This window comes from Taudactylus pleione, unplaced genomic scaffold (assembly GCF_031769625.1).
Source record: "Taudactylus pleione unplaced genomic scaffold, aTauple2 ptg000070l, whole genome shotgun sequence".
NCBI lineage: Eukaryota > Metazoa > Chordata > Amphibia > Anura > Myobatrachidae > Taudactylus > Taudactylus pleione.
In genome coordinates this window covers 10,829,279-10,854,270 of record NW_028284472.1, presented here as the reverse complement: position 1 = coordinate 10,854,270, position 24,992 = coordinate 10,829,279, and the positions used below count along the sequence as shown (strand labels likewise).

At 44.3% G+C, this 24,992-nt stretch overlaps 1 protein-coding gene across 1 annotated transcript in view; it reads right to left on the bottom strand.

The window, feature by feature from the left end:
- Positions 1-24,992, bottom strand: part of MMUT (methylmalonyl-CoA mutase) — a 290,597-nt gene that overhangs the window by 220,808 nt on the left and 44,797 nt on the right. The window contains exons 3-4 of the mRNA XM_088467254.1: positions 15,864-16,026; positions 7,275-7,424 (exon numbers count right to left, since the gene is read on the bottom strand). Of these exons, the coding sequence (XP_088323380.1) occupies positions 7,275-7,424; positions 15,864-16,026 (313 nt within the window). The remainder of the gene's footprint in view (positions 1-7,274; positions 7,425-15,863; positions 16,027-24,992) is intronic.

Below are 24,992 nucleotides of genomic sequence, written 5' to 3'. Positions count from 1 at the left end.
TCTCTGGGATGATGAACGACTCCCAGCAGCAGCAATAGCAGCAGCGGCAGCAGTAGGCGTAGCAATGCAGGATCCTCCAGAGGAATCCCGGATAGGAGAGTCAGTCATGCCAGTGAGATGGCCTGCAGGACTACTTCCGATCCTGACTAAGGAGGAAATTGACGAGGAGGGAGTTGACGGTGTGGTTTGCAGGCGCTTGGATACAACGGGACAACGGGATTTAGGTGTCCCTGGACTGCTTACGGTCTTAGCCAAAGTTTCTGAACTTGACAGTAACTTTTTATGAACGCGCTGCAGGTGCCGTATAAGGGAGGATGTTCCTAGGTGGTTGACGTCCCTACCCCTACTTATTTCACCTTTACATATGGTACATATGGCAAGACAGTTGTTGTCCGGATTTGGATAGAAATATTGCCAGACCAAAGAGGTGGAATGTTTGGTCTTCTGCCCAGGCATGACCGTGATGGGCTTTTTCATCCCACGGACAACAACTGTCTCCCCCGGAGCCTGATTTAAACAAACCACATCACCATCAGAATCCTCCTCGCCAACTTCCTCCTCAGCGCCAGCTACACCAGTATCCTCATCCTGTTGTACTTCAACAGTGACATCTTCAATTTGCATATCAGCAAGTGGACTGTGGGTGCTCCTTTCAGCACTTGCAGGGGGCGTGCAAATGGTGGAAAGAGCCACCTCTTCACGTCCAGTGCTGGGAAGGTCAGGCATCGCAACCACCACCACACTTGGACTCTCCTTGGGGATTTGTGATATCTTCTTAGAAAGCACAGTTCTTCGCTGTGCTTTTGCCAGCTTAACTCTTTTGATTTTTTTAGTGGGAGGAGGGCTTCCATCGTCATGTGAAGCTGAACCACTAGTCATGAACATACTAGGGATCGACCTTAGCCGTTCCTTGCCACTCCGTGTCGTAAATGGCATATTGGCAAGTTTACGTTTCTCTTCAGCTGATTTAAATGTCTTTTTCAAGGTCATTTTCCTGAACTTTGCCATTTGGGATTGTATGTGCCCTCTACTATGACATTGGGCATCGGCCTTGGCAGACGACGTTGATGGCATGTTATCGTCTATGTCATGACTAGTGGCAGCAGCTTCAGCACTAGGAGGAAGTGGTTCTTGATCTTTCTCTATTTTATTTTTATCGGAGAAAGTTTGGTCCTCCATTTATGTTATATCGATTTGATATATACGTGCGGCTAAACACAGAAAATAATTTTTTTTTTGGTTTGGACTGGAGTGTACTTTGTGGGTTACAGCACCCTTTAACGGTCAAGCCAGCCGGCCCTTTACTTATGACACAGGCGCACTCTTGGCACTACTTTGTTGATGCACGTGCGGCTACTGCGCACACAATTCACAAACACAGAAAATAATTTTTTTTTGGTTTGGACTGGAGTGTACTTTCGGGGGTTACAGCACCCTTAACGGTCAAGCCAGCCGGCCCTTTACTTATGACACAGGCGCACGCTTGGCACTACTTTGTTGATGCACGTGCGGCTACTGCGCACACAATTCACAAACACAGAAAATAATTTTTTTTTGGTTTGGACTGGAGTGTACTTTCGGGGGTTACAGCACCCTTTAACGGTCAAGCCAGCCGGCCCTTTACTTATGACACAGGCGCACGCTTGGCACTACTTTGTTGATGCACGTGCGGCTACTGCGCACACAATTCACAAACACAGAAAATAATTTTTTTTTGGTTTGGACTGGAGTGTACTTTCGGGGGTTACAGCACCCTTTAACGGTCAAGCCAGCCGGCCCTTTACTTATGACACAGGCGCACGCTTGGCACTACTTTGTTGATGCACGTGCGGCTACTGCGCACACAATTCACAAACACAGAAAATAATATTTTTTTTGGTTTGGACTGGAGTGTACTTTGGGGGTTACAGCACCCTTTAACGGTCAAGCCAGCCGGCCCTTTACTTATGACACAGGCGCACGCTTGGCACTACTTTGTTGATGCACGTGCGGCTACTGCGCACACAATTCACAAACACAGAAAATAATTTTTTTTTGGTTTGGACTGGAGTGTACTTTCGGGGGTTACAGCACCCTTTAATGGTCAAGCCAGCCGGCCCTTTACTTATGACACAGGCGCACGCTTGGCACTACTTTGTTGATGCATGTGCGGCTACTGCGCACACAATTCACAAACACAGAAAATAATTTTTTTTTTGGTTTGGACTGGAGTGTACTTTGGGGGTTACAGCACCCTTTAACGGTCAAGCCAGCCGGCCCTTTACTTATGACACAGGCGCACGCTTGGCACTACTTTGTTGATGCACGTGCGGCTACTGCGCACACAATTCACAAACACAGAAAATAATTTTTTTTTGGTTTGGACTGGAGTGTACTTTCGGGGGTTACAGCACCCTTTAACGGTCAAGCCAGCCGGCCCTTTACTTATGACACAGGCGCACGCTTGGCACTACTTTGTTGATGCACGTGCGGCTACTGCGCACACAATTCACAAACACAGAAAATTATTTTTTTTTTGGTTTGGACTGGAGTGTACTTTGGGGGTTACAGCACCCTTTAACGGTCAAGCCAGCCGGCCCTTTACTTATGACACAGGCGCACGCTTGGCACTACTTTGTTGATGCACGTGCGGCTACTGCGCACACAATTCACAAACACAGAAAATAATTTTTTTTTTGGTTTGGACTTGAGTGTACTTTGGGGGTTACAGCACCCTTTAACGGTCAAGCCAGCCGGCCCTTTACTTATGACACAGGCGCACGCTTGGCACTACTTTGTTGATGCACATGCGGCTACTGCGCACACAATTCACAAACACAGAAAATAATTTTTTTTTGGTTTGGACTGGAGTGTACTTTCGGGGGTTACAGCACCCTTTAACGGTCAAGCCAGCCGGCCCTTTACTTATGACACAGGCGCACGCTTGGCACTACTTTGTTGATGCACGTGCGGCTACTGCGCACACAATTCACAAACACAGAAAATAATTTTTTTTTTGGTTTGGACTGGAGTGTACTTTGGGGGTTACAGCACCCTTTAACGGTCAAGCCAGCCGGCCCTTTACTTATGACACAGGCGCACGCTTGGCACTACTTTGTTGATGCACGTGCGGCTACTGCGCACACAATTCACAAACACAGAAAATAATTTTTTTTTTGGTTTGGACTGGAGTGTACTTTCGGGGGTTACAGCACCCTTAACGGTCAAGCCAGCCGGCCCTTTACTTATGACACAGGTGCACGCTTGGCACTACTTTGTTGATGCACGTGCGGCTACTGCGCACACAATTCACAAACACAGAAAATAATTTTTTTTTTGGTTTGGACTGGAGTGTACTTTCGGGGGTTACAGCACCCTTAACGGTCAAGCCAGCCGGCCCTTTACTTATGACACAGGCGCACGCTTGGCACTACTTTGTTGATGCACGTGCGGCTACTGCGCACACAATTCACAAACACAGAAAATAATTTTTTTTTGGTTTGGACTGGAGTGTACTTTCGGGGGTTACAGCACCCTTAACGGTCAAGCCAGCCGGCCCTTTACTTATGACACAGGCGCACGCTTGGCACTACTTTGTTGATGCACGTGCGGCTACTGCGCACACAATTCACAAACACAGAAAATAATTTTTTTTTGGTTTGGACTGGAGTGTACTTTCGGGGGTTACAGCACCCTTTAACGGTCAAGCCAGCCGGCCCTTTACTTATGACACAGGCGCACGCTTGGCACTACTTTGTTGATGCACGTGCGGCTACTGCGCACACAATTCACAAACACAGAAAATATATTATTTTTTTAGCACTTGGGGGGAGCGCCCCTGATGGACAGAGCACCCCCTGGACAACACTACAGCTCTCCTTTAGGACTGGGACACTGCACAGGACTTTGGAGTGGACACAGCCCCTATGGAGAACTGACTGCACAACACAGTCCAGCCAGCCCCTATGGACTTTGAAGTAGTGGACACAGCCCCTATTAACAACAGCAGCACAGCACAACACAGCCAGCCCCTATGGACTTTGAAGTAGTGGACAACAGCAGCACTACACTACACTACACTACACAGCCCTAACTCCCACCCTCCATCTTCACTGTCCACAGCCGAGTGAGAAAATGGCGCCGACGCGGGTACCTTATATAGGATCCAAAACCCGCGAGACTCGGAAGGCGGGATGATGACGTTTTGCCTCGATTTCAGATCCGAGTCAGGCGGGAAAAGTCGAGCCTGACTCGGATCGGACTCGGATCGGGGGGGCTCGGGGGGGTTCGGATTTTAGAAATCCGAACCCGCTCACCCCTAATTCAAAGCGATACCCAAGCAATATTGATACAATTATATTGGATACAGCAGTGTTCATTATCATGGCGGCATCAAATGGTTTTCCTAGAATTATTGCAAATATTTGTTATTTGCAAGAACTGAATTTTTGGAAAATATTAGCACAAGTCATCTGCCCTCGTCTCAGTTTGCAATTAGCCCTTAATTATATTGGATGGGAGCAGCTGGCTGGAACACTGGCATGAGAATACACCGGTTGAGTCTCCCATATCCAAATGTTCAGAAATATGGAATATTCCAAAATATGGAATTTTTTGAGCGTGACTGAGATAGTGACACCTTTACTTTCTGATGTTTCAATGGGCCTAATTCAGAGCTGAACGCTATTCCGATGTTCACGCAATTGAGCGATTAGTCTGCGCATGAGTCCCAGTCGTATTACGCACGAGCTGCAAATAAATTGCGAGTGAAAATTAATTCGCAAGTGATAGACAGGAAGAGACCGTTATGTGGGTGGTTCCGGCCAAAATGCAGGCGTGTCGGGGCTATTTCCTGGGCGTGTACTGACCAGCGTCTGCGATCGCGCATGCACAGAACGAACTTCCAGGGTCTCAATTACCTCAAGCAATTCTGAGTGACTATAGACATACTTGAGCTGTCGATATTTTGAAGAACTGCGTACAGTGCTGCGCTTGTGGACGCTGTTGCGGGCAACGATGAGGGCTCCGAGGGGCGTCTCAATGCAAAATCTGCCGCCTGTTGCATTAGCATATTTTAGCTACTGCGATCTGTGAGAGTAGGCAGCTGTGTATGCGTTACCATCCGTCTCTGAATTAGGCCCAATGTACACTAACTTTGTTTAATGCACAAAAGTATTAAAAATACTGTATAAAATTACCCTCAGGCTGTGTGTATAAGGTGTATATGAAACATAAATGCATTCTGTGTTCAGATTTTGGTCCCCTTCCCAAGATATTTCATTATGGTATGCAACTACTCCAATATATGGAAATATCTGATATCCAAAATACGTTTGGTCCCCAGCATTCTGGATATGGGAGACTCAACCTGTACCAGGAAACTGGGTGAAGGTGGCTGAAGTGACAATAGGCTCTATTTATTAACATTAGTTTTACTAAATAAAGTGAAAAAGGGTATTTTCACACCCTTTTCACATTATTTTAGTGTCACCTAAAGTTACTAAAGGGCAATTGGAGTAGTATTCATAAAATTCTACTCCAACTCCTAATTATCACTTATTTTTAATAAGCAGATCGCATTTCCCATCATTGTAATGGGAAATGTGATCTAGCCAAAGTTACTAAAAATAAATTGTGAAAAATTACCGGGGAAAGCCCTGTGATAATAACACCACCTGGAGGTGGCGTTATCCAGGGTCTTCCCCGGTTACCGGACTCCTGCTCTGCTCTAACAGGCAGACCAGAGGCCGGAGCCGGCCCCAGTGATTAGCTGTGTGGTCTAAACAGACCACACGCTGATACACTGTAAAAAAAAAAAAGAAAAAAGAAATAGTAAAATAAAATAAAAAAAAACTTACCAAAGTCCAGGGACTGGAGATCGGTGCTCCGGTGATGTTCTGCCACCGGTCAGCTGGTCTCCCATCCTGCACTGGGGCCCAGTCATCACCTGACCGGGTCCCAGTGCAGGATGGGATGTCAGCTGACCGGAGCCACAGAGGACATCACCGGAGCACCGATCACCGGAGGTAAGTGTAATTAAGGGAGAGGGGGGTCGTGGAGGGGGTAGCGATCATGAGGGGCGGGTCTTAGCATCAGGGGGCAGGGCTTAGCAGCGGCCGTTCGGCGCATGCGCGTGCACTTGTCACTTGCGGAGGGGATTCGCAGGGACAGAGCTTTATCTCAAGCTCTGTGCCTGCAAGGGATGTTTAGTAAATCTCTGTAATATTGGCTGAATTCGCAATGTGAATTCAGTCGGTAATATCACACTACAATCTGCATTCAAAATACTGATTGTGTAAATAGAGCCCAATATGTGATGTGCAGGATAAAAGAGTAGTAACGGGCGGGCAGTGATATGCTGGTGAAGTGAGAGAAGTGATGTGCAGAGATCAGCAGCGTTATACCGCAGGGGGTGGAATATAACTGCATAGGATTGGATTATAATGTGCTGCAGCAGAGCAGAGTATAATGTATTAACCAGTAAGCCAGAGATGTGTGGGAACAAAATTTGAAAAACTTAAAAGTTTAAAAAGATTACATTTATTAAAAAACAATTAAACAATAATGAAAGATGCTTTATACAAAGAACACTAGTGATGTCAGTGGGAGTGATTTTGGCTCTGATAGAGCCAAAATCACTCCGGGCCTTGCGTTTGAAAACCTCAACCGCAGTCTCCGGCTCGCAGTTTTGATGGTCGCGATGGTTCACGACCATCGCGCCCAGCAAACTGCACGCTCGTATAGGCTGTGGGTGGTGACCCACAGCTATACGAGCGTCCAGGAGGACGCTCCATAATTACGGAGGGCGGACCTCATTCAGAGTGTGCGCTCTGCTCAGAGCGTCCGGCTCTGAATGAGGGCCAAAATTTAAAATTTTCCCGCAATGCTCAGGGGAGGGTACATAAACCTTTATGTTGTCCCTCCCCATTAATTGGTTAGTCTCTTATCACAGCACATGCATGCAGAGATGTTTTAATGCCAGCTGGTATATGCATGTGCTGTGACAAGGGACTCACCAACTAATTCTCTGCACCACTAAACTCTCTGCTCTGCTGGTAACAACTTGACTGTCGCTTATTTGCCATCCCACAATTGTGCTGACCTTGATTGAAAATATTTTATTCCACGTGCGAACCCATTTTGCTTATTTGGTGATTTTAATATTGCTTTAATTTGAGTAAAATATATTTTAGACCGGCAGCTGTGTTTGAGCGCTCACATTTCTTTTTTTTTTTGTGTAATCTGTAAAAAAAAATCTTGTACCATGAAAAATAGAGATGGGACAAATTACTGACCTTTAAAGGATTGAACCATTTTTACTAAACAATCGCATTCGGAATTGATCTTCTCTTCTATCATATTCGTCCCCATACCAAGATCTCGCAGTGTAGAGAGGGTAAATCGTCTCATCGCTTTCCAGCTATGCCCGTTAGTAAATATAATACCTGCAGTTAAGTAAAATAAAGGCTTAAATATTTTTGGTCAGCAAAATTTAGGCTTTAAATGTTAGATGCCCAAAGTTAAAGTCCCTGCTGCTAGAGAGAAGTAGAACTCATCCTCCAGTTCATTTCTAGTCTGCTAAGGATAAGTCTCACTCATCCTCCAGTTCATTTCTAGTCTGCTAAGGATAAGTCTCACTCATCCTCCAGTTCATTTCTAGTCTGCTAAGGATAAGTCTCACTCATCCTCCAGTTCATTTCTAGTCTGCTAAGGATAAGTCTCACTCATCCTCCAGTTCATTTCTAGTCTGCTAAGGATAAGTCTCACTCATTCTCCAGTTCATTTCTAGTCTGCTAAGGATAAGTCTCACTCATCCTCCAGTTCATTTCTAGTCTGCTAAGGATAAGTCTCACTCATCCTCCAGTTCATTTCTAGTCTGCTAAGGATAAGTCTCACTCATCCTCCAGTTCATTTCTAGTCTGCTAAGGATAAGTCTCACTCATCCTCCAGTTCATTTCTAGTCTGCTAAGGATAAGTCTCACTCATCCTCCAGTGATGCAGTTTTAGGAAATCCACAAATCTCCTCCAATCATGGGCATTCTAATTTCTACATGCCAGGATACGTGAAGGCATTCAGAAGCATATATATATATATATATATATATATACACACTAAAGGTTACCTTAGTGGTTCTCACAATTGAAGTCAATCATAGGAACTGCTCATTGGCTGAGAGATGGAAGGCTCGCCTCTCTCAGCCAATGAAAGCTCAACACCAGGAGTTCTGAGCGGTCATTCGGGGTAGTTTTGTCTTTAAAGGACAGTACTGTGTTTGTGTGTCTGTAACAATTCGTTTTTTTATTTTCCTAAGACCCTGGATGCCAACTAGGAATGAAGTGGATGTGATCCACGCTAGGAATAGGAAAGTATGGAATTTTTTTTTTTACAGGTATCCATGGATTTCTACATTGACAAGTGGACGTGATTGGCTATAGGGATACTATGTGAGTATGTGTGAATGTGCATGTGAGCATGCATGTATGTTTTAATAAACATACTGTCACGGTGTGTGTGTACTGTCTTTATTTTAATATTTCTTTTGCAGGTGAACTACAGGTACCAGCAGGCCCATAATGCCCTGCATGCTGGTACTTGTGGTTCTCCAAGTACCAGCATGCGTGGGAGGCTTGCTGGGACCTGTAGTTCATCTGCAAAAGACAATAATACTTCATCTATTTTTTTTACACTACACTTTATACTACCAACCTGGCACCCTCCACCCAGGGTTGTCGGGGATAGTCCCAGGCTATCAGCCCAGGCCTGAGGTGCCCTGGAGAAGGGGACCCTTTATTGGGATCCCAGGCTTGGGCTGACTAGTGTTCAGGGGTAATGATTTGAAAGGGTTTTCCTGGCTGTGGCATTACCCCCCTGCTAGAAAGAGGCCGGTGCTGGTTATGGAAAATACCCCTACTCTTATTGTCCATTGTATTTCCAAAACCAGGACCGGCTCACTTAGTCCAGTGCTGGTTGTGCTAAATACAGCGGACCCCTACATCTTTTGTCCCCTGTATTTTGACAACCAGGACTGGATTTTGTGGAAGGGGGAGGGGGGGACGAAGTCATTTTTTTTTTACTTTTCAATAATTTTTTTATGCATGCACGGATCACTGTAGAGGCAGTGTAATTATTCTTGAAAAAAATATTGTGCTGTTTCTGAGTGAGAGGCACCCCAAAGAAGACCCTTTTTCCTATTAAAGAAAAATATATTTTTTGCTGATGTTAAAAAAAAAACATTTCAAGGCTGTTATAATTTATAATACAATTTAAATTGTATTTTTCCCAGAGTGTGTGTTTGGGAGAGCCAGCATTTATTACTGTACTTCATGTGTGGACCTGTCCCTGTCAGGTGCACCCAAAAATAAGTGGTCAAAATAATTTTTTTTTGCTGGTGTTAAAAAAAAACATTTCAAGGCTTTTATAATTAATAATTTAATTTAAATCACATTTTTTTCAGAGTGTATGTTTGGGAGAGCTAGCATAAAGTACTGTACTTAGTGTGTGGACCTATCCCCATCAGGTGCACCCCAAAAAATATATATTTTTTCTGGTTTGAAAACAAATCTTTAGTAATTCAATTTAAATCATATCATATAGGTATTTTTGAGAGGCTGCGTATATTACCGTACTTACTGGGTTTTCTTATGTCCCTGTTATCTATACCCCAAAATAATAAAAGTGGAAAAAAATACTTTTTTTCAGGTGTAGGTATAGACAAAACTTCCAGTCTTTTATAATTCACTTTAAATCGTATTTTTCAAGAAGTGTATGTCTTTGAAAGGCAGCGTATATTACTGTACTAACTGGGTGTGGTTGTGATCCCATCAGCTAAACCCCAAAATAATAAATGGCATTAAAAAGGTAACAGTCCCTCATTTCACTATCTCATTATATGTTCACTTGGTGTGGTGGCAGATAATTTCAACTACAGTAGCTTTACTCCTGTCCTGGTGTAAAAATTAATAATGTATCAGTCGATAGATGAACAAGAGCAACCCAGTACTAGTGCTGGCAATCATAGTACTCCTTCAGCATCTATATTTAAAGAAATAATTGACAATCTTTAAGAAAACATCACCACTAATTATGAAGGGAAAAGTTACTGCAGAATAAATGTAAAATTGGCAACATGCCATACACCACACACAGTGGCAAGGAAAGACTCAGACCATGGCCTTTAATTGCCAGTTGTGGTACTGCTAATATTATTATTATTATTATTATTATTATTAATAATAATAATAAATAATAATATTTATGGTTAACCTTTATACAGTATGGCACCACAAGGGTTCCACACCGCCTTACAAAGTACATTGGAAACAGTGACTTACTGTATAAAACATTGCAGGACAAGGACATGGTTTATAAACATTGCTGCAACAGTGGTCATGACACTCAAATAAGCAGCAGGGTGACAGAATCCAAGGGTTAGGTGCCATTGTAGGGAGCATGGAATAGATGTTAATATAAGTGAGTGAGGAAAAAGTACATGAGAGAAGAGGGCCCTGCTTGTGAGAGCTTACATTCTAAAGGGGAGGGGCAGGCACACAGGGGTGACTTGGATTTGGGAGACAATGAGCAAGGAGCACAGAGCAGTGGGTAAGCATGAGAGCTGGATTGCTTTGATAAAGAAGTGAATCTTGAGAGCCTGTTTGAGATTTGTAAAGAGGTGGAGACAGGACTGCCACCAGAAATTGTGGGGCCCGGTACTGATAAAATAGACAGGGACCCCCTGGGGTTGGGGGGCAAAGGGAAGGGAAGGCTGGAGTAGGGGGAGGCACAGGGCAGGAAGGCTGGCTTGAGTAGTGGGGAGGCACAGAGCAGGGAATGCTGGACTATGGAGGGGCACAGGGCAGGGACTATTTACTTACCAGCTACCACCAACTCTGAGACACACTGCTGTATACTGAGGGCAATCATGCTGCCAGTCCCTTGCTCCCTGCTTCTCCATTGCTACTGGGGAATGCTCTGACTGGTGTTGGAATCTAGTGGCACCCTGTGAAGGAATACATTCAGTGCACAGACAGTCACGCTGTCTGTGAAACACCACGGAGCGGAGGATCACTGCGTCATCCAGCTCACCCACCACCTGGGCTCTCATCAAGGGGGGACTGCTGGGCCCGTAGGCCCAGGTGGCAGTGGTGCAGAACTACAGATATATGCATTAGCAGTCAGCTAGAAACAGCTTTGAAGCATTTCAAATATGGCACCAGCCGCAAGCCAATCATAGCTCGCAGACTGGCAGTCAATCAGTAGCAGCTGCTCCTGATTGGCTGCCGGTCTGCGAGCTGTGATTGGCTCATGGCTGTTGCCATATTAGAAGTGCCGATGGCAGCGCTGTTTTTCCATGGCTGCCGGTGCATATATATGCAGTTCTGCACTGCTGCCACCCGGGCCCTCACTTTTTCCGGGCCCGGGAAAAAGGGCCTGGCAGTCCCTCCCCTGATGGCACCCAGGGTGGAGAGTCTGATAAGGAGAAAGTTTCAGAGGTACGGAGCAGCACGGGCAAAATCTTGGAGGTGAGAGTGGGAGGAAGTAATCAGTTGGCAGGAGAGATGGCATGCATTTGTGGACCGAAGTGGACTGGCCAGAGTGTGAAGGGAGATAAGGTCAGATAAGTAAGTAGGAGGGCTTTGTAGTGAGTGTGAGAAGCTTGCATTGAGTTCTGAAGGGGAGCCAGTGTTGGACTTGTAGGAGAGTGTAGGGCTTGTAGAAGAGGGGAAGCAGATGTAGAATGTTTGTAGAGGAAGATGAGCCAGGCAGCAGCATTGAGGACAGATTGGAGTGGAGAGAGGTGGGAGTCAGGAAAGTCAGATAGGAGGAGTAGTCCAATCTGCAGATGACCACTGAGTGTTCCGGGAATAGGGACGAAACTAGGATTTTTGTCACCCAGGGCAAGGCCATAATTTGCCCCCCCCCCAAAAAAAAACAGAGGACAAAAAGGGTGTGTAGTTTTGTGACACAGTAATGCCCCTTATAACACATTATGCCACACATTAAAGACCCTTATAACACATTATGCCATAGTAATGCCCCTTACAACACATTATGTCACACAGTAATGTCCCTTATAACACATTATGCCACAGTGATGTTCCTTACAACACATTATGCAACATAGTAATGCCCTTGCAATGCATTCTGCCACAGTAATGCCCCTTACAACACATTATGACACAGTAATGCCCCTTATTCATTAAGCAACAGTAATGCCCCTTATACATTTATGCCACAGTAAGGCCCCTTACACATTATGCCACAGTAAGGCCCCATTTACATTATGCCACAGTAAGGCTCCTTACACATTATGCCACAGTAAGGCTCCTTACACATTATGCCACAGTAGTGCCCCTTACACATTATGCCACAGTAAGGCCCCTTACATATTATGCCACAGTAAGGCCCCTTTTACATTAAGCCACAGTAAGGCCCCATCTCCCTTCTCTTACCTGCCAGGGCTGTGCGGTGGGTGAGCTCGGAGAGACGAGGGACGGGGCTGCCACACACTGGGGAACTGTCAGTACTGCTGTCATTGTAATGTGGTGCCACTCGTGAACCAATCGGAGTTCACGGACCGGCAGCCTCTGATGATTGGCTGCTGGTCCGCAAACGCACTGATTGGCTTGTGACTGGCACCACATTAGATGGACGGTGTCTCTGTTCCTCTGAAGGCCGGGATGCGGCTCCAAACCCACAAGAGCAGCAACCTAGCCTCCCGGCAGCATTTCTTCAGCACCCTCTCAAGTCCAGCACCCGGGTCACGTGCCCCCTTAGCCCCCCCTCCCAACTGCAGCCCAGACTGTGACATGAATGTATACATGAAAAATCTGTTCTTTGTCTAGAAAATGCCATTGCACCCACTATCCACTCAACTACAGATATGTGGACAGGCGGCCCTGGTCAAACTACATATTACATAATGATGAAAGCCCTGGGTGGGTGTATTGCCTTCAGCAGCAGCAGTATCTAACACACAATGCCGCCTCATTCATAGACAGGATACTCTCTGTATCACTGGCTCCACTAAGAAGCATATGTCAATCTGTTGGAAACATTTATGGAAATGATAGTATAATGCCTTATCACTCTTAGACACTCCCCAGGATTTGTCATTTCCAATAATGGAACTAACATTGTACAAGCATTCAGGGCTGCCGACAGCTTTGCCTGGCCCAGGCACAGGGAGGAGACATGGCCAACCTGCGAAGGTGTGGTCAGACTCCCTCACAAAACAAAGTATCTTGTTTGCGGCTGCACAGGGGGCCCCTCCAACAGTCCCAGTCCTACGTTACTGCAGCACACTGGCGAATACTCGTTTTTTTTGCAAGCTACTAAAAACATTTCAAATTGCAACAAATGAAGTGAGTTCAGACACTGCTAGCCTGAGTCATGTCATACCCATAATTAAACTACTGGAAAAGCAGCTACAAAAGCTGAAAGAGGAGATGAAACTCAGCGATTCCACTTAGTATGTTGGACTTGTAATCAAGTTCTTTATTTGCTCTGCCAAGACCAAAAGATTTGCAACATCTTGCAATTGGTTCAGTAGATTTTGGCATATACAAAAACGCAATCTCCAGTGCCTAGGGAACAGGTAGGATATGGATGTACACAGGGCCGGATTAAGGTTTGTGGGGGCCCCTGGGCAACAAACATGTGGGAGCCCCTATTAAAATGGACGAAGTTGAGGTATGCGCAATGGGGACTGTATCAGTCGTAAGCGGTACATTGACAAACAGCGATAAGCTAAGCTCAGCGATGTTTGTTAAATACTGAAAGGAGGACATAACCCCCTTAGTGAGTGCTAAAGGGGTTATGTCTCATTGTGAATGGGGCTCATGGGCTCCACATGAAAAAAAAAACACAGACACACACACGAACAAAAACACACAATATTTAACCACAGGACAAAAAACCCCACACATATAGGCAATGGTGAAATACTACTCACCAGTTGCGCAATCTTTTCCACATTACACCGCACATGCTGCCCCTGATTGACATTACACCACATAGCAGTGCACCTTTTACACAATGCCCCCAGTAGTGGTAGTGCCCCTTTTGCAATGCCCCCAGTAGTAGTGCCTCCAGGAGTGGTGCCCTTTAGGCAGTGTCCCCATTAGTAGTGCCTCTTGTAGTAGTGCCCCCTGTAGTGAAGCCGCTTACATGAAAACCCCCCCCCCCACAATACTTACCTTAAGCCCCGCCCCCACAACTGTCCTGACCACTTTAACCCCTAGTGGTTTTGTGGGGCCCTTATGTGTGGGGGCCCCGGGACAACTGCCCCTGTCACCCCGCCCATGTTAATCCGGCCCTGGATGTACAACTGCAGCGGAGCAAAAAAAGGTAGTACATATTGGCAACCATGCTTGATTCCAGGTTTAAGTTGACACAGATCTTAAGAGAAGCAAAGAGTGCCTTGAGAGCAAGTTGTCAACTCCAGTGGCACATGACATGACAATGGCCCTGATTCAGAGCCGGACGCTCTGACCAGAGCGCTCGCTCTGAATCAGGGCCCACCTCCATAATTATGGAGCGTCCTCCTGGACGCTCATATAGCTGTGGGTCACCACCCACAGCATATACGAGCGTGCAGGTTGATGGTCGCGATGGTCTTGACCATCGCGACCATCGCCACTGCGAGCCGAAGCCTGCGGTTGAGTTTCTCAACCGCAAGGCCCGGAGTGATTTTGGCTCTATCAGAGCCAAAATCACTCCCACTGACATCACTAATGATGTCAGTGGGGCCGGCTTCTGACGGTAGGCACGCCCACCAAAGGGGGCATGCTGTCAATCAACATCGACAGCACGCCCCCTTTGATCAGACACAACGAGTGAAGGAAAGTCCTTCGCTCGTCGCATCTCACGCATGCGCACGACGGAGCTCCCTCCGTCGTGCGCATGCGCAGTGCACACCATCGACCCACTTGCGAGCGGACAGCCGCTCGCGAGTGGGTCTGAATCAGGCCCAATGTCTCCTGCTTCAGCTTGTCCTGCAAATGCTACTGCCAGGAAAAATTGATCTTTTCCAGTACTGACCTTTTTCCAATATAACCTTTTATTTTACTGGACTCAAATCAAACTCATTGGACTGTGATGTAATAGTGTCAAATTAAAAAAACAACAAAAAAATGGCAAAATTACGGCAATTTGCAAATCCCTGGATTCAATAGATTGCAAATGGCCTCAAAGTCGCCATAAATACACCAGAATAAAACACTCCTGGACGCAAGTTGCTATCAATTTTTTATTTCTAATGTTAACACTACAAGTCTCCAAATGTGTTAGCCAGTGAGTTTGTAATTTGCTAGAAACATGCCAGAAAAAGCATCCAAACAAATGTAACGTTGTTTGTTCACTTTTTTGTGCGCCCAGTTTTTCACCTACCAGCCTAGGCTGTCAGCGCTAGTGCTGGTTTTGATTTGGGGGAGTGCGCTTTCATTTTATAAAGAAGCTCAGCGTCCATTTCAATGCAATTTGCACTGACTTATAAGTTGCTGCAAATTTTCAACCTGTACATTTCCGCCCATTCGATTTTACAGTAAAGGTATTTTGGTGGGATTCAGTACACTACAAACTGGAACTTTCTGAATGTTGTGTAAAAGTTCAGTAGTGGCAAGCCATAGATTTGAACACGTGCGTCACTATTATTTTAGGGACTTGAATAGGATATATGAATTTTGGTTGGTGCAGGATAGTCCCCAGAAAATAGGGACTGTTGGGAGGTATGATTTGAAAGCAGCTGCATAATTGAAATTGTTTTCTTGCTTACACTTTTTATCAGATGCAATACATATAGAAATGTGTTACGTTTAGTCCTTTTTTTATTTTTTATTTTTGCAACTTGTGAAATAAAACATTTCATTAGCTTAATGACTGTTACCATAGCCCTTTGATATAATGTCAACAACTGGCACGCTGGGCCTTCCGGAAAACTCATCCGCGTGGTTCACCAGAGCGTCTCTCACTGTCTCATAGCCGCACAGGACGACCATCTTCTGGCTCCCTATTTCTATGCTGAACACCGGACCGTACTTTTCAGCGAGCTGCAAATGAATAACAAGCAAAAGTGAGTGCGTTATTCTGAGGCATACTGTAGTCATGTGACTCCTTACTGCATATAATCTGGACACACGTGTGGCTGTTCTACCAATTGGGCATACTAATGCGAAGAGGGATCACTCACAGGCATTTAACTGCCATCATCATGAAAAGAATGCTCTTTCTAAAATGCTCATTAATGGTATTATTATATTATTATGGACAGTGGTGGCTCCAGAGGTGGGACCGCAGCGCAGTCCAAATTTCAAGTTGGGGGACCACACCAACTGCCATTTCAAACGCTGCCAAACATAGGCTGGGACTGACTGGCAGTTGGTGCGGCTCCCCTGTTTGAATTTTGGACTGTACTGCAGCCTCACCTCTGGAGCCGCAACTGATTACGGTAATTTTTTCACCATGTATGTGACATCATCACAACTTGAGTTTTATTCATTAGGACTTTGACATTAGAGGATCATTTCCATTTTTTATGACTTTTCTATGCTGTTTTATCATAACATCATTTATAAAGAATATTTGACAGCATTGGAACACTATGGGACATCCACAACTGCCATTGTTTCTAAAAAAAACTACTTATTGAAGATAAGAATGGAATACTAGAATGGAGTGGTTGGAAACATGGAGCAAGAAGTCTCTTCTCCCTTTGGGCAAGCTACATAGATACCCTACCGAAGGACGGTATAGAGAGGAAGGGGCCCGTGTAGTGACTGTTCTGTGTGGGCTCCCTTCTCTCTGTGATGCAGTAGACTCTGGCATTGTAATATAGTCCACTGTGCATGTGCAGGTCTCCAGTAACATGGCACCCATGCCATGGCCCCGGAGACACCTCTACTGTGGCCATTTTCCCGAAGATACTGCTGCACCAGTGCGGAACTCTGGAGAGGAAAGTATTAAACATGGCTGCGGAGTGTGCTGTGTGGCACGGCTCATCCTTCACCTATTATACATACGCCAATAACCCTACCTGCAGCTACTAATCCCAACCCTACCTGCATCTACTGCATCACCCAAATTCATCATTGCCTGCAACATACCACATGGCAGGCACTATTCGGAAGAAGTGCCTATATTGTTGCAAATGATCAATGTTTTTCACCTGCACTTCATATAAGTAGCTAAGAGCACATGCATCCCACAGTGTGTGCACACAGAGTTGCACTAGCAATTGAGACACACGGAAATGTATTGGCCATTCCAGGGCAGTGACTGGTAGGTGGCTATCCAGATGCACGTAGATGCACTGCCTTATGGTCATGCTATGGGAGTGTCTTGGTCATATTGCATAACTGATTGTGGACTCAGTTGCTTAATTGGTCACATTAGCGGCCTTACTCTGATGGAGATTCTGGTGCAGGTTTCAATGGTTCAGGTTTCAATGGTGCGTCTGATGGTTGCATCCAAAAATGCACCAAATAGGGTTGTTGCATATAAAGTTGGCATCCCAGTCCTTGCACACTTACTGTAGATGCATGGCTGTATACCAGAAGAAGAGCTAATACTGGCATTTGTGTAAATTTGCGGACGTGACTATACGCAAGAGGCTTACATGGTCGCAGCAGCGTGCAACTCAGAATCCGCACCGATAGGAGTTTATATTGCTAATGGAGAAACCTCCCATTCAGCCTTATTCAATTTTCATGGGCATTTTTCTTAAACTTTCCTTCATCAATTGTTGCTCCTCCAGTAACTACCTCCCTGTGGACATGTAATGTACAGTAATGTACTGTACCATTATTTTATCCCACCAGTGAATATTTGCCTTATAGAAAATTGCTTGAAACAGAACTGCCGCCCGAGAAGAGGAGGACTTGCCATGCCACCAGTAATGGTGCAGTATGGGGGCGGGATGTAGTGAGGGTTGGAGGGGACCAACAAAGTGGATGAGGGGCTGGACAAAATGTAGGTGATAGAGAAGGGGAACATGGTGGAACAGAGTAGCAGAGAAAGACAGAGCAGTGGGGCAGAGCTGGGGGGTGCACAGCAGAGGGAGCAGACCTGGCAGAGGGAGGGCAGACTGAGGTGACCTGGCATATTCTAGGTCCTTCTACTAATACAGTAATAAAAGTTAAGATTTAATTTTAGTTTCTCAAGAGTTCCCAATACAGAGTTCTTTCCCTATCATCTAATCCAACATCTCTATTCTGGACACATCTATGTTTTTAATAGAGATGTGGGGTTCAGTCTTGGATCTTCCCACAATGAGAACGAGACAAAACATCACCTTTCATGGACAAAATGTCATCTTTCATGGACGTTTTGCCTCTTTCGGAGATCCGAACTTGGCGGGAATATCCAAGCCAAAAGTGAACCGCACATCTTTAATTGATAACATTGCTTCATTGGTTGTCATCGTGCATAATGCTAATATATTGTTATACATGTGTCATTTTGATATTGCAAACACTGTTCTCAACTGTGTTTATTATACATGCAGATGTGATCAGTGTTCAGCTGCTAATAAAGTTAGATTTAAACAAAAAGTAGGCGTGTGTTTTTCATCCAGACTCTGTTATTGAAGAAAATGCTTCCTTTTTTGATGACTTACTAACCAGAACTATCAGATATGCAAAAAGTTAAAATACTGCTCATAAGAGTAGGAATGTGGAAAATGTATATGAGAAGCTGAGCCTGACCTAGTCACAGAGGAAAAGACTGAGTAAGCCCAGAGTACAATATCTCTCAGTGTAGATGATGATCAGATTGTGCATATATGTAAATGTGACACTGCAAGAGAAATGTAGGATGTGTTGCAGAGAGTGCATGAGAGAGCTACAGTAGTTTAAGCTGTATAAAGGCCAGCACATGCAGGATTACATAAAAAGTACCTTAGAGATGGTAGAACATCTGTGCTGCATAGGATAAGAAATAAAAGACTTCAATATAGCAGCCCTGCTACTTAGTGGCCTCCCAGACACTTGTAACAGCATTTGATACCAGACCAGAAGATGAACTGACATTAGAGTATGTTAAAGGGAAACTTGTGGATGAAATCAATTGCAAGATAGAAAGTGCAAATAAGTATGATACTTCTAATGCTGAATGTGCTTTCATTACAAAGACTGGGCGTGATTCAGACATGGACGCAAATGCCGTAGCAGCTGCGATCTCTCACAGATCGCAATTGTGAAAATATGCTAATGAGCCACTCGCCATTCTTTGCTTAGAGACACCCACTGAAAGTGTCTCACATCCGTTCACATTCAGTTTTGTGCTGCTCACGCACAAAACCGAAACATTGTAACCATTGTAAACATCAAACGCAGGTCAGGCTGCCATCAGTCTTCTCAGTAAGCGCAGACATAGCGGGTCTCCAGATATGCAGAGGGCTCTCCTGCTGCGAGCAAGGACGCATTGGTTAATTTATAGACACCCAGAAAACTGTTTACATGGTCCGACACACCTGCATTTTTTAACCACACCCCATTACCTCCCCCAAACACTGACTACCTGTCACTCACTTTGCGAGTGAATCCTCAGGGTGAGCATATTTGCAAATCAGTTGCTGCGTGTACGTGGTGTGTGGTACGGCTTACATCCATGTGCAATGTCTAACAATCGCACAAACTGCATAAAATTTGGCATTGCGTCCATCTCTGAATAAGGCCCGTAGTCCCAATGATGGTGTATTGAATCAGGAACTACAGGTCATATGACAAATAACAATTTTTTATATATTCTGTTTTTATTAAGATTTGTAAGTGAAAATGAACAATATAAACAATTGCACGAACGATAAGAAGTGTTTTTATTGACGTAACCTGTATTAATCACATCATGAAAGTTCAGAAGAGAAATATGAAATTTAAGTGACTGGATGATCAAATTCTTGCTTAAAAGGCAAGATCACCTTTGCCTTTGGGCAGGAGATCTAGGTGGAATAAGAGTATACCACCAAAGCAGTTATCTTATATTGCTTGGGCAACATCGCAACCTGAGCCAGAACCATGGAAAGAGATGCAGAAACTGCCCACACATGAAAGGAAAAGTAGATTAAAGCTGCGGGTGAAGAGATATAACCTCTCAAGTAGCTCTAGACATGGGATCTTACAGAGTTACCTCCAGGAAAACATGTAAATGGGTTTGGAAGACCAAATGTGACTCTGAAGTTAAGGTTTACATATATAAAGTAAGATCAGTGGCAAAGGGCTACTCTTATAAAATATGGTGGAAATTATGGTGCCACTTTTGCACCAGTTGCTAAAATGAGTACCGTACTTTCAGAACCTTGATCACCATAGCTGCCTTAGGAAATATGCAACAGAGACATTATGGCATCAAAACTGCTTTTCTTAGTGGTGAAATAGAAGTAGAATTGTCCATGGCACAGAAAGAACGTTATGTCAAAAAGGCCAAAGAACACCTTATTTGCAAATTACAAAAATTGCTGTATGGTTTTAAGCAATTGTCAAGAGCATGGAATTCAGCTGTGTTTTTAAGAGAGGAGGGGGCCCGTGTGCAGCCTCCGTTTAGGCTCCCTCCGCTCTGTCAGTGGCTCAGTGGCACTGAGCGCTGTAGATTCTGGCTTCTTGACAGAATCTACTGCGGATGCACGGGTCTCCGGGAAGATGGCACCAACGCCTACTTTCCCAGGGACATCTTTTCTGCACATACGTAGATCACTGGGAAAATGGCCGCCGCCCTTTTCCCAGTGAGTGTTTGCTGCTCTGCAGCGCCGGTCCAGCACTGCAGAGCAGCACATCGGGATTGGCGGAGAGGTAAGTATAATAACCTATGGGTGCAGGGTGTGTGGCGTGGGCCCCCCTGGATCCAGGGGCCCGTGTGCACAGCACACTTTGCACCCATTGTAAAGACGCCTATGATGGAATTGTAAAATGAACAATGCTGTATTGGTACAAGAGTTAACAAAAAGTAAAGCTGATCCATGCCTATAAAAGGCTAAACAAGATTACTCCAGTGACATGCGGTGAGATAAATGGCTAGGGAGGCTCTGGCTAGTATCAGAGCTAGATTTCCAGATACATATATGAACCTGTGGGTTCATGTCGGCATTATATAAAGGTGCAGCAGTATATAGTGCTGGAAATATGGTGAGTTTTGATCAGGGATGTGTGGTAAAGGTAGACAGGGGAGGCAGTGCCTCACCTGCCATAGACTTTTTAATCCAGAGTTTTGATTATAAAAAATATTAGAATAATACAAAGAAGATATTTATAATATTTTCTTTAATTTTTTTCTTATAAATTTTATAGTCAAAACTTTTGGAGTACACCTAAGTATGACAGGAAAGACTCTTCTTACCTGCCTCACCTGACCGCACATCACTGGAATACTCTGAGCACTCTGTATATTGTTGGCTTACTGGCACAAGCAACATTCGTTAACCAAACAACAGACATTACCAATGTAGAAAGTTACCTTCCAATAAAAAAGGACAACTGAGCTAAAGTGCCTATTCAATAGTGCATCATCACTCTGTGAGACTGACTTTAGTGACCCGCTCATCACTCTGAATCCACAGTACATTTTTTGGCACAACGATCCGGCAAAATTTGGTACAAGAGGACCAAACCAACCACATGTGGCCACCAGTGCAACCAACAAAAAGTCAATAAAGGCAAGAAAACCTCATTTATAATCTGAAGTGGCGTAACATGGGGGGGGGGGGGTCGAGCAGGGTACATGGCCTGGGCGTCATCGTATTGGTGGTGTGGGAGGTGTACCGCCGGCCACAGTCCGGGGCACCTATTTGAAGTCAGTGTAGTGCGTCCGCGCTACACAATGAAAACACTGCCATCAGCGCCGGGTAGTACACTTGTGTGTGTTTGTTTTGGCAGCCAATGAGAGTCAGACAGACTCTCATTGGCTGCTAGGCCACTGCAGGAGCCGGGCTGGAGCTCACTCATACGCTCCGCCTTCCGGCTCCCACAGTGAGTGATGGGAGAGACATCATGACGTCTCTCCCATAGTGCAGAGTGGGCCCCGAGGATGGAGGAGAGGACAGCGACGGGTGTGGCAGGAGCGGGGATTCAGGTAAGTGGTTTTATTTTTGTGTGTTTTTATATAAGGGGCACTACTGGGGGCACTGCATATAGGGGACTACTACTGAGGGCACTGGACTACTACTGGAGGCAATATATAAGGGGAACTGCTGGGGACACTGCATAGAAGGGACTACTACTGGGGGCACAGTTTAAGGGGCACTGCATAGGGGGTGACCACTACTGGGAGCACTGTATAAGGGGAACTACTGGGGGCACTGTATAAGGGGAACTACTGGGGGCACTGCTTTGAGGGGACCACTACTGTGGGCACTGTATAAGGGGCACTACTGGGGGCACTGCATAGTGGGAACACTACTAGCGGCACTAGCGTATATACTTGGAGTAACACCCCTGGGAGCTAAATACACTAAAGGTAGTAAGAAACTCCAACTCATTATCTCTGCTCCTGCTAAGCCATATTCCAGCACTGGATTCATCCCAACCCTCCTAGCCTGTCTCTGTTTCATGACAAATTATTTTTCCTTTTTAAAATGGATTGGCTGGAGGCATCCCTCTATAAGGAGGTTAGGGTGCACAATTTCTTTGAATTATGGGAAAGCTATGTAGATACTTTACCATCCTCAACTCAGCTGCAGGTTTTCAACACACGGATTTGTATGAAACCAGAATGTTGTTGGAGGATGAGCCTATTCAGGTGTTGTTGCTAACTGTCGTCTATATGGGCCTGAGGCTGGCTCCCTTGGAGAACTGAGTTACCCCCATCCCTAATTTCCTTGCTTTTTATTTGTTTTGTTACTAATTGTCAATTTATTTTTATTAAATTGTTCTTTGGTTGTTTATATGAGTCCAGAGTTGTCTAATGGAGACATTTTGTCTATTATTGTCCTTTGTAAAATGTATGATATACTCAATAAAAACAGGTTTTAAAAAAAAAAAAGTTGTTTAACAAATTACACTACAGTATGTATTATTGTTTTGTTTTAGATTTTTATGTGCTGTATTGTTGAAACATCATAAAAAAGACATATCGTCAGTTCAGGAATCATTTTCCAAATTCTAGAAAGCCTCCTTAATGTATCCCTCATAATTTGGGTATCTCTTCAGTGAGAAGCCTACTAACCAACAACAGCTCTTACAATGGACCCAACATTGACTTTCCTTTGGAACTCCAACAGGACTGTGTTTGAAGGAAGTGCAATGGGGTCAACCGTCACACGGTCATATGCAAATTTCTCCAGGCATTATTAGGAGTCTAAAAATATCATGAACACCAGTTACAATGAACTCATCATGTACAAACAGTATATCGATAATATTTTTCCGATCTGGACTAGATGATTTACTCATCAAGATGGTGAATGGCACTAATTTCAACCAGGGTTTCATTAAATTACTTTTAAACTACATCCAAAAAGCCATTACTTTCCTGGATGTACATTTTGCTGGGGTCCCGTGATGAGGGCAGCAGGCTTAAATGCATTGATCAATCATGAACCAAAACCCCATTATTTATTTATTTATTTATTTATTTATTTATATATTATTGTGAGTAATTTAACAATGGTGAGTGCTGAGCTTTCTGTTTTTATTTATTTAAGCAATGTGGTCACAAGCCACTTGCACCCCATGCCTAGGAATGGCGAGTGCAGGTCTGCACCCCAAATCTGGGAGTGGCGAGTGCAGTGGATTTCTGACTTTGTATATTTGGTTAATTTTTAGGTAACCTTTTGTGATCATAGCTTTCTCATGCACCCCTTTGCAAGCTCATTTATAATAACCAGCTGCCTTTTTGGTAGTGTGATAGAAGCTATGTTTGGTGATTGCCGTGCCTTTAAAAGCCATTAGCTGGCAGGTGAGCTTTAAACCAGGTAACATTTTTTTAGTTTGAGCTCTGTGATAGCAGCTACCAGGTTTCCATCAGTGTGACAGATAGTGTAGGACCTGCAGAGAAATGGGGTCCAGTGATGAGGGCTACAGGCTTAAATGCATTGATCAATCCATGAACCAAAACCCCATTATTTATTTATATATTATTGTGAGCGATTTAACAATGGTGAGTGCTGAGCTTTCTGTTTTTATTTATTATATATATATATATATATATATATATATATATCAAGTGTGTATGTATATATATATATATATGTGTAGAATTCCGCTCATCACTCATGCAGAACGCCACCTACCATTCACTGCGCATGTCCAAAACTGAAACAGAGCATGCGCAGTTGTTCATTTTTTTATCGGAACATGAAAAAAATAATTTATGCAGTTGTTTTCCATTATCTAATTCGAATACTAAAATACGAAAATTATCACAATTCAGGAGGTTTATCACTTTTCCATTTTTGGCGAAAATACATGATACATATGACGATAAAGAAAGCGAAAAGATGTCAATAAATACATGGTGTCTGGCGAAAAGAAACAGGATATGGAGAAAAAATGGAGAAAACTTTTCTCCAACCTAGGCGGAAAAAATTAGCAAAATCCCTATTTTTGTTTAAAAATGTGGGGATTTCATACAGAACCCTTTGGACAGCCCCCCTAATGATACTTTAGTGAAAACAAATGTGTAAGTTGCGCACTTTGGTGAAAAACGGTCACTGAAATTTCGGTCAAAATTTTTTTTTTTTCTGTGAAAAATGCGTTTAACATTTTGGGTCTGGTATTTTGGAGGGTCATAAGGATGTACCAAGTGTTTTAAACATCGCACGTGGCTGGCACAGGTGGTTTATTAAAACCGCTAAAAAAAATGCCTGCGTCAGCCACGTGCAATGTTTAAAACACTTGGCGCATCTTTATGTCTCTACGAAATACTAGCCCCAATACATTAAATGCATTTTTCACGAAAAAAAAAAAAATTTGTCCGAAATTGCAACTGTCGTTTTTCGCCAAAGTACGCAATTTACGAAAAAAAAATTCCCTAAAGCATCAAAGGGTTCTGTAAGAGATCCCCACATTTTTACACAAAAATAGGGATT